Source organism: Setaria italica, chromosome IV (genome assembly GCF_000263155.2).
Source record: "Setaria italica strain Yugu1 chromosome IV, Setaria_italica_v2.0, whole genome shotgun sequence".
In the NCBI taxonomy this organism is placed as follows: domain Eukaryota; kingdom Viridiplantae; phylum Streptophyta; class Magnoliopsida; order Poales; family Poaceae; genus Setaria; species Setaria italica.
Window position 1 is genome coordinate 14,882,743 of NC_028453.1, and position 10,814 is coordinate 14,893,556.

The 10,814-nt window shown below is 44.8% G+C and overlaps 1 protein-coding gene across 1 annotated transcript; it reads left to right on the forward strand.

Moving 5' to 3' along the window:
- Positions 1–6,124: 6,124 nt before the first annotated feature.
- Positions 6,125–7,431, forward strand: LOC101770951 (peroxidase 1). The gene is made up of 2 exons (XM_004965255.2): positions 6,125–6,400; positions 6,521–7,431. Exons 1-2 carry the CDS (start codon positions 6,182–6,184, stop codon positions 7,286–7,288), a joined length of 987 nt encoding a protein of 328 aa, XP_004965312.1. The 5' UTR covers positions 6,125–6,181; the 3' UTR covers positions 7,289–7,431.
- The last annotated feature ends 3,383 nt before the right edge of the window (positions 7,432–10,814 follow it).

Below are 10,814 nucleotides of genomic sequence, written 5' to 3' on the forward strand. Positions count from 1 at the left end.
AGTGATAATACTACTGAAGAAAAGCACAATTAGTTTCTTGTGAGCCTACAAGTCCTAATACTATTTATTCTTAACGATTAAACTAGCATGCAACAAGAATAAATGTTTTGGGGAGCATCTTTTAGGATATGATCATGAAAGTTTTAGAGAAGCTTTCCTTCTACACAAGACATCTACTGTAAAAAGTTGAGGGGAATTTGACATCTATAGAATTTACTAAAAAATCAAACAGTGTTAATTTGCAGAACATGAAGAATGATTTTTAACTACAGTTTCATCAATAGTTTAGTTCCACAAATTTTACAGAAGGGTTACCAACACTAACATACGCTACTATGAATTTCTCAGAATTCTATGAGCATGAGAACTATTTATCCCATAGACAGGAGATTAAAAAATATGTATTTTCTTAACCAATGGAAAACACATATCTCACGGGAGCAACTATTTGTACTAGTCAAACATGGACACCAAGAATCTAACAAAATTTATCTTGCATTTTTCTCTATTTTCCACTAATTATCATTTAAATAACAAGATTAAGATACCAATTAAACATTTGAATTTAAAACAGTATGAACATCATGGATTCCATTAACACCATTATAGATCCAGAACATGCATGCTAAAAGGAAGCTAACAGAAGTGGTTTCACATTTTTCATAGCACTATATGATTTTAAGGCATTTAATGGCTTTTACACAAAATAAATTCTACTACTAGATAAAGGATAGTAACATGCCCATGAACATTTTTAAATTAAATTAGACATCATTAGGAATCGAAAAAACTAAGTTTCATATTTTTCTCAGTTTTCAACATTTTCCTAGACATTTTCCTATCTTCAGCCATTTAAATCAATTTAAAACTAAAAAAGAAAAACACGTTTTACGACCAGGCCCTTAAATCTTTTGAAGCTTCACAACAAGGCCCTTACATTTTACACCTAAGACCTTGGAAACAAAACGGGATTTGCAATGTGTCCCTTGGTGTCGGTCGACATCGTGACGGTGAGATTCCTATGGAGTCCGGCGGAATGGGTGCGGGCTAAGGGTAAGGGAGTGACGAGCAGCTCACCAGTGAGGTTTGCGCTATGAGGGTCGAGGGCAGAGGAGGTCCGGCGGCGGTGCTCGACGGTGGAGCTTCGGACGTATGGTGAGGCTCGAGTGGTGCACTGGAGAGCTTAGTCGGCGCTGGTAGGGCTCGGGAGGGGGAGTTCGACGATGGGGTGTCAATGGCGTGCGCGGCGGAGAGGGTGATGTGTGGGAGGGTGGCGCCGGCGAGCCAGGCTTGGCCCTTTTATAGCGGCAAGGCAGCGGGAGGATAAGGCGACGCCCAGGATGAGCTCGAGGCGCATTGGGCAGACCGGTGGTGGCTCGGCGCTGGCGGCAAGAGGGGGCGCGCCGGACTAGCCGGGAGGGCACACGGTGCGCCGGCGTGTCGTGGCCCACGGACCGGGGTTGGTCGGCAAGGATTCACCGTGCGGAGGGGGAGATAGCGCGGCGCGCGGGGTGGGTAGTGCGGCGCGCGGGCTATCTCATTGCTGCTGGTGGTTGGCCAATGGGGCGGAGCCAGGCGGGTGGCGCCGCGTGGCGATGGCATGTTCGCCGTGCGTGGTGACCGCGTCCAGCGTCGTGGCGTGCACGTGCATGGCGCGCGAAGATAGGATCTTTGTGCCAAATTTTCTTCAACATTTTGAACTAAACGATGAATACTTCAAATATAAAAGTTTGAGTTTGAACTATGGACTCCAACTTCTACAAAGGTTGATGGGTGAAAATTGCAATAGATTTGGAGATAAAATGGTGTAAACTTTGATAGAATGCTGCGCAAAGCTGATTTTGAATTTAACTTGAATTTGATCCGATTTTAACCCAGTTTTTGAATGCCTTCCACTCAAAATCAGAGAAAGTGCAAATAATGAAAGTTGTTCAAATTGATAAGTTTTACAACTTTAATATTAGCCAAAATTTCAGTTCTTATATAAAAATCTATTTTTATTTCCTACCCAATTGAGTGCCATTTAGAGGGTGTTTTTAACACTTAGATAAATTTGAATTGTTTTTCAATTTGACACTTGGCAAATTTGATTTGTTTCTAATATCTTTATTAATTTATCTTGATTTATCCATCAAAAAACTAGGGATGTCACAGTGAAGTTCTCTTTCAACATAGTGGTGGTGAAGAATATAGTCATGCTCATGTTGGTTACGTGTGAATTCTTGGAAAATGACTTCACATACGTATTTCGTTCGTCATACTTCTGGGTCTTATAAGACCAAAATTCATCAACCGAAGTAGTGGGAAATTTAGTGTGGAATTTGCGCCATAATGAACCAGACATAAAGTAGTGACCGTGATTCATAGTTACAGGCAGCACACCTAGACATAAAGTAGTGACCGTGATTCATAGTTACAGGCAGCACACCTTCAGTAACTTGTGCAGGGACCAACTCCGGCACCTGCGCAGGAACCATGACTGTTTTAGTACAAAAGATATGAAATCCATCTATAAAGTTTACAAGCCAAGAGCTCAAATAATATCCCTCACACCTCTCCTCTATAACCTAGATCAACAGAAGTTTCCGTAGGAGCAACAACAGAGGTGGTGCTAGGGGCTTCTTGCGAAGTGGTAGTCGCAGGGTCTGCAGAGGTCGTACCAGATGGACCAGCTCCAGTGCTTTGACTTCGTTGCTACACAAAAAGATACAATGTAGAGTTAGGTAAAGAGGAACAATGAGTCATAAACAAAAGGCAAAGGCAAAAAGAAAAGAAAACCTGGTGGAAGAGGCGACGCCCTTCTTCAACTGTCAGAGCGTAACCAACTTGTTGAAAGAAGTCCCTCATGAAATTCTTCGTGATGTTCTTCGGGAAGGGAGGAATCTTGTCAGCAGACACATCGGTAGGCCAAGTATACTCACGATCGTAAAGATGGCGCAAATCAGACTTTGTGATAACCAGGTCGCCGCCGTCTGGGGGAGTAGTCATGAGCGAAAAAATAGCATGAGCAAGAGTTCGTGCAGAAATAGCATCGCCCAACTCTCCAAAAGCTCGCCCATTAATTCCGAGGGATTGGATGCCATCAACAACCTCTTTTGACATGTCACCAATAATGCAGTCCTTAAAGTCAAGCAGAGGAGGCGGTGAGCCAAAGTCAGTGAGCAACTTCTTCAGTTCAGCGTGAATGTAATGGAAACATTCATCAATAGCGTTAGTATACTCTTGATGATCCTTCTTGAGTTTTTCAAATTGCGTCTGCATACCAAATAATTCTTCAACTTCTTTGCACTTTGCATCAAGAGAAAGTTGGAGTCCATTAGCCCGCGACTTCTCAGCTTCTGCGGTCTGGGCAAGAGCGCGAAGTTGTGCAACCTCAGCTTCAAGCTCTTTGTTCCTCTTGGATAGGGAATCCTTCTCAGCAGAAAGCGAAGTTGACTTAGACTTTTCTATGGCTAGAGTGGCAGATAAATTCTCCTTTTCAATTTGAAGTTTTTTTATCACATGAATTTTTTTAGCCAAGGCGTTCTCAGAGGATTTTTGCGACAGATCGTGTTTATGAGGGTCTTCCCGAACGGGTCATTGAGCGATGCGGCATGCTACAAATCCCTTCATCAACAAGTCTTGAGCATGGGTTAGGATGTCTTCGGCACTGTCCTCACCAAGATCTTCTTCCATGATCGGAAAGCTGAAGCTATCTTGAGCCTTTTGCAATAGGTTGCGCTCTCGGCTGCCACTGGAAAACTTGAGCAATTTGCATTTATTACCTCCAAAGAGTCGAGTTCCTTCAGCCAAGACCAGCCGAGTTGCAGCCATACTAGGGGGCTCAGCCCCTAACGAAGAGGATGCTGCTCAGATCATCACTTCCAGTCTCTGAATCAAAGCTTTGGCTATGACTCAAAGAAGTATGTGTAGCACATTGAGACAACACCATTATTCCAGCAGCAGCTATTAATTTCGTCTTCGGCAGCTGTTTTCTCTACAGGTGCAGAAGGAACTTTGGGTGCAGTGCCTACAGCGGGATGAGGAGTCCGACTTTGAGAGCACCGGATCAAAGGCTTGTCATCACTCTCAAGCTCATCATCTCTATATTGAATTTCAAAGGGTTTGCTGGTAGTGCCAGCAATATCTTAAGCAGACAAAGTGGAAGGAATAGTTCGATCTTTGGGAGCATGGCAGGGTGACAGCGAAGTAATCTCAACATCCTCTTCATGGACGGGACTCACATTCAGGCCATCATCCAAAAAATCTTGGTGCCTTGATTCTCGCTCTCCTCGGGGCTAGACTCAACGACTTCGGCAGAAACATCAGGCTCAGATCGGGAGCATTTTTGGGCACAAGGCGTGGAAGATCTCTTATGCTTGCTTTGTTTTTCGAGGCGAGGGGATGGAGAGGCGGCAGCATCATCCGCAGTGGCATTGCCTTTCTTAAGAGCGTGTTTTAGCGCAGCTTCTTTGCGAAGTAATGTAGCTTCGCGTGTGCCACTTCAAATTCCGAAGAACTCAAAAACTCAGTTAGTGCGACAACCGTCTAGGCTTTTTCCAAGTTCATTATACTCTTTGGTGCTTTCTGGACCCAAGATGATGTTGGTCCTCTCCTCCATGTCTTTGACATCAATATCTGCATAAATGTTCGAAAGGAATTGAGAACGGCAAACAGAAAGACAGAGTGGACATAAACAAGTTCAGAGAAGAAAAACCATAGTAAGAACACTTACCATCCTTTGTTAAGCCAAAACTACGAGCGAAGTCAGGAATCTTGATTGGACTAGAGAAATCAGTCCAGGTAGCGATAGCCCAGCCGGCTTTCACATGAAAAATCTTAACAGCTCAATATTCCTCAACTAGGTCATGCGAGTCGTATGACTTCACCAGCTCTTGAAAGGCACCCATGAAAAGTCGAGATGTGTCCTGGTCTTCTATCATGCAAGACATGTCTTTGGGTATTTCGCGAATTGAAATTGCTTGCAAACAAGAGGATTGGTACCACTCTCAGGATTTACTTTGACAGTATGGTAAAACCAAAAGCAGTTCCAGTCATCATCCCATTTATTCTTGTATGAAGTCAAGGGGGTGGTGCTCTCGGTCTTTTAGCAAAAGTTGAGGCATCCAAATTGACCTTCTTCTTTAACCAATTTACCATTCTCACCAATGCGCTCAATGCCCTCAATGTACTTGGGTTGATGATGAACCACATGGCCTTGACAGAAGTTCTCGATGGTGGGGGCGACACCCATGGTCTTGCACACCCACATGAAGACGCTGAAGCGAAGTACTCCGTTAGGAGTCAGCTCATGTAGAAACATTTGGTACTTAAGCAGAATCTCAATGGTGACGGGGTCAAGAGGAAATTGAAGACCAGCATTGAATAGGTCCTGGAAAACAACGACTTCGTTATCCTGAGGAAGGGGAATAGTTTCAGAGCTGGGAGCCCTATCACGACCGTCTTCTATTAACCCAGTCGTAACAAAGTCTTCAGAGCTTTAGGGGTAGCCATCAGATCGAATCTAAAAGAGACAGTCACCGCATGAAGTGTTTAAGAATAAACTCAAACCTAGACAAACTGAAGTAAAAGCGAACAACAAAAACGAAGTAAAAAGACAAACAGATAATATAAATAAGTGAAGAGAAATATCGGAAGAAGCAAGAGGCGCGGGGGCAGATGTCTATCGCACGGGGGCTCAGGACGTTTGACACCTCGGGATAGCTTGACTTTTTTTTAGATATTACTGTGAAATTTGAAGATTCCAAAGAGTGATTTTCCAGTTTTGAACAGGAAACAGATAATCGCCTGTTGCCTGTAGCCAGGTGGATGTTAGGGATTATTGAGAACCTAGATACAAGCCATGTTACGGTCTAAGAACACATGAACTGGCTTCGTTCAGCGCCATTTATGATTTATGTTCATCCTCCTCTATCCGAAACATTGACCTGTTCATTTGTAGGTGCGTGTCAATCCCGTAAATCATAATGTGCATTTGTTTATGAGGCGATTATGCTTAGATGGAGGTTAGCACATGCGTCTACGCAGGAACAGGTTGTCACACGCTAAAAACGAGCAAGTCAGCGCAATCAGAGCCTCTATAAATACAGGGAGTTGCCATGACATCCATATGCAGTCATCCCATCCTAGATTGCTAAGCTAGTAGCAACACATTAATTATTGCTAAGCAAAGGATCCTCCCATGGCAGTCAAGTCTTGCGTAGCGATGCTGATACCTTTGGCACTCTTGCTTCTTGCGGGCAGCTCCTCAGTAGTGGCTCAGCTGGAACTCGACTACTACAGCAAGACATGCCCAAACGTCGAGGCGATCGTCCGCGAGGAGATGCAAAAGATAATCTCCGCCGCACCAAGCCTCGCCGGTCCACTCCTAAGGCTTCATTTCCATGACTGCTTTGTCAGGGTAAGTCGCCGTGTCACTGCAAACTTAATCATGCGTGCTCTATGTGTAGTGAAATTTCAATTGATCAGGATGTAGAGCCGAGTACTGATGCAAACTCATGCATGCGCCTTAAAACTGCAGGGTTGTGACGCCTCGGTCTTGCTCAACTCCACCGAGGGCAACCTGGCAGAGAGGGACGCCAAGCCCAACAAGAGCCTCAGGGGCTTCGGTTCAGTGGACAGGGTGAAGGCCAAGCTCGAGGCCGCCTGCCCCAACACCGTCTCCTGCGCCGACGTCCTCACCCTCATGGCCCGCGACGCCGTCGTGCTTGCCAAGGGCCCATTCTGGCCGGTCGCGCTCGGGAGGCGAGACGGCAAGGTGTCCAGCGCCACGGAGGCGGCAGACCAGCTGCCCCCTGCCTTCGGCGACATCCCGCTGCTCACCAAGATTTTCGCCTCCAAGGGCCTCGACCTCAAGGACCTCGTCGTCCTCTCGGGCGCGCACACCCTTGGCACGGCGCACTGCCCATCTTTCGCCAACCGGCTCTACAATTTCAGCAGTGCCTATGGCGCGGATCCATCCCTCGACAGCGAGTACGCCGACAGGCTCAGGATACGCTGCAAGAGAGTGGACGACAAGGCCATGCTGTCCGAGATGGACCCTGGCAGCTACAAGACCTTCGACACCGGCTACTACCGCAACGTCGCCAAGCGGAGGGGGCTCTTCCAGTCTGACGCCGCACTCCTCACCGATGCCAGCACCAGGGAATACGTCCAGCGCATCGCCACCGGCAAGTTTGACGACGTGTTCTTCAAGGACTTCAGCGAGTCCATGATCAAGATGGGAAATGTCGGTGTGCTCACCGGAGTTGATGGGGAGATCAGGAAGAAGTGCTACATCGTTAACTAGACTTGCTCTTACCTTGTGCGTTAACTTAATTATTCTTGATTATTGTAACTTCACGGGTATGTAAGTTGAATGTCTGTAACCATAATTATTGTGTTGTATTAGCAAATATGGTATCAAGTGATCGATTCTGCTCGTTAATGGTTTCCAAAGGACTATAGTTAATGATCTTTTTTAGAGGGTTCATTCGTTTTTTAATCAGGTTTGATTCAACTATAGGCACAAGGGATCGGAAGGGAATGGTTCTATTGATAAAAATGAATTAAACTAGGAAAGACAATATGAAAAATCTATATACACCAGTAGAAAACTCGCCTTTAGTCCGGTTGGTAGGGTGCATATCTCCCAAAAATCTATGCGGGATAAACCAATCGAGACAAAAGGGAGGGTCTTTAGTCCCGGGTCCTTCAACCGGGAGTAAAGTCACCCTCTAGACAAAAGGCCTGCCACTCCCCGTTGGTAAAAGCAACTGGGAGTAAACCCTTTACTCCTGGTTGGGTTTTCCAATCGGGACTAAAGTCCTACTTAAATTTTCATGCATGGCACCAGAAATTTTCATGCATCACGCACGTACCGCGGCCTTTTTGTTAACCTTTAGTAGTTGAGACTTTTTCATAATGAAATCAACTATATATACAAATCGATCTTAGCGCGTATTATATATACAAATCAAACTATATATCTACAATCTTCCCGTCAAGGTGTTGCTCGAAGCATCTAAATGTCGTCCATTGTAATAAAATTCTCCTTGTGGATTTACCACCTCGTCCATTAGGAATCCAATGAGACATTCACATATTGCCGCTACTCTTTCAATCTTCAAGAGTCCTTGTTGAATATTTAACATCTATAATTTAGAAATATGTGAATGTTACACGAACAATTAAATATAAGGAGCTAGAAAATAATTAACTACTAATAGTTTTATTTTACATACTTTAAAGTTATGCGGCGTCATCTTTAGTCCCTTGGGTCCCATAAAACTGTGCATGTGCTCACAGATGTAGTGGCCACATAGATTATTCTCGGGTTCGTATCTTAAGCACTTCAGTGTAGAAAAAAAATAAGTTATGAATTATTCGTGTTACACAATGTACTAAATGTGCAGACTTCATACGTACCGGGAAGTCTGTGTTCCATGTAAGTTTTTCTTTGAATGGACCTTTGTGTGTCCTTATGAATTGTTTCCATGCGCTGCGGATTAGAATAATGAATGATAAAGTGTAACAGGGATAAAATTTAGGAAACAAACTTTTATATAGAGATAAAGGTCCAGAATTATTACAAGCCTAGCATGTCTTGCATGTCTTGGTACTCCACCAGATCTTTCCTCAACGAATCGAAGACAGTGCGGTGGCTTCTTTTAGGATCAATTATAATGAGGATCCAGTGGAAGCTACATACGTAAAATATTCATGCATATTAAAGGTAACTAAGATTAATCAGGTAAGGAAAAAGAAAATAAAAGTAGACGGCATACACACACTTACTTGAAGTTGTATGGAAGTAGTATGAAATCCTTGAATTTTTGTTTGTCTAGGAAATATAATTGTATACTTCCACCAAGGTTTTTTCTGACGATAATTGTATCTGTTTTTGGTTAACTATGGATGGATCCATGAAGCCAATATGTAGGTACACCTCTCGTCGGCATGTCTGAATTGGCATCCTACATAAAATGGAAGACGAAGTTAGTACGGTGACGCACGTAAAAAAATAATGATATGAGCCAAAATTTACATGTAGCTAAACGAACACTTACAGAACCCAGGCACTGATCAAAGAGATGTCCAGGGTATCATGATGGTACACTTCATATATATCCTTGAAGTCTAGCCACAGAACTTTCTTGCCTTCGCCGTAAAAATCTATCGGTTTTATCTTAAGAACGAACATCTCCCTCGAGTCGGCGGAAACCTTCATGTACCATTGATGGAATTCGTAAATCTTTGTTGATAGCTTCCGTACCAACTCAGGCCTTACTAGAGATTTGCCTAACTCAAAAGTCCATCTCGGTTGAACTGGCGGTGCAGCTGGCGGCTCAACTTGCCCTAAACATTCATCAAGTCCCGTACCTGTTTCTTCCATGGATTTCAATACTTGTGCTTGTTGATCCAAGGACATTGCTGCTATCTTTTGAGCATCTTTTTTATAGATGCTTGAGGTCGGGGACAGCACCACTGGAAGATGACTTTCCTTTCTTTTTGTCCCTCTCATCAGCCTTTACTAAAGCCCGTTCGTAGTTTGATAGTAGTGGTATCCTTTTCTTAGCTCCTTCTTCCATCCTGATAAAAAAATTTAAATCTCTTCGATTTACTGGCGATGGCTCCATCTCCCTTGCTTTTTTTCTTTGGCTTGTTTCTTAAACCACACACTGGCCTTTGCTTGGATTTCTACCCACTGTTCTGTATGACTCATTGCCTCCCAACGTTCCTTACGAGTCACTTCAGGCTCATTTGTTTTCTTCTTTCTCTATCATTTCTTGGGAGGCGGTGCTCATGACTTCTTTAGTGGTGCTGCAGGTTCCTTCATCGGGGATGCTCTTAGTCCCAGTGACGGTGATCGGGGAGGGGTGTTGTTATTGTCGTCGTCGCCCCCACCACCAGGATGTGGTGGAGATGGAGGCCTTGATCGAGCAGGAAGCGATGGTCCTGGAGCAGGTTGTGCAGAAGATGACGGTCTCGAGCTCTGAGTAGAAGGTCAGTGTTGGGGATCTACGAGGAGTGGTCTTGAGCTCTGAGGAGATGGCTCCATGCCGGGAATGATGATGTAGCGTTTGCTCCATAGAATGATCCTATGAAGCGCATCTGCCAGTGTCCTTTTCCCGTTGCCTCGTGGGAGGTCGAGCTCTAGCCCTTCATATTGGCTATCAACAAGCTGCTCTACGCTGACGCTGGCGTAGCCAGGTGGAATGTCTATTCCATGGCTTGTCTGCCCTGCCAGTATTGGCAACGCACTCCTGTACACCACCTGTACATATAGCAGAAGTAAACAAGTTATTAAACTTTGATCCTGAGGCATGGATCATTTGAGAAGATTGCATAAATATTATGTATAAGTATACCTTAATAGTGAGGTTGCCGACCGGTGCATGCAGCTCACATGATGTGCGTTGCATGATGGCATCCACAGCAAACTCGTTGCTCCTCCACGAGTAACCTGGGCGTCTGTGCATCGGGGAGCCCTATAGAAGCACAACTGCTCAAGAGGCATTGTGAAGGGCTGGCGTAATTTGGATTCGGCAATGCTCCAGATTGGGCAAACTCCGCAACTATGTGGGCCATTCGATGATTGATTTCCTCCAACATTCTTTCTTCTTGTGATTGCACTGTGGATTCTAGCATTTGTCGCCAGCTCTCCTCGATCTGTTCCTTTCTTCGCTTGCGGCTGCTGTACGATGCACTGTCGCCTCGGAAATCAAACTTCCATGGAATGACCCCAAACCCTCAGCAACGTCCTGGGTGCTCGGGATTACCGAGGGCCAATGTGAGCTCATCATTCTCTTGGTCCACTTTCAACCTCCCAGCCT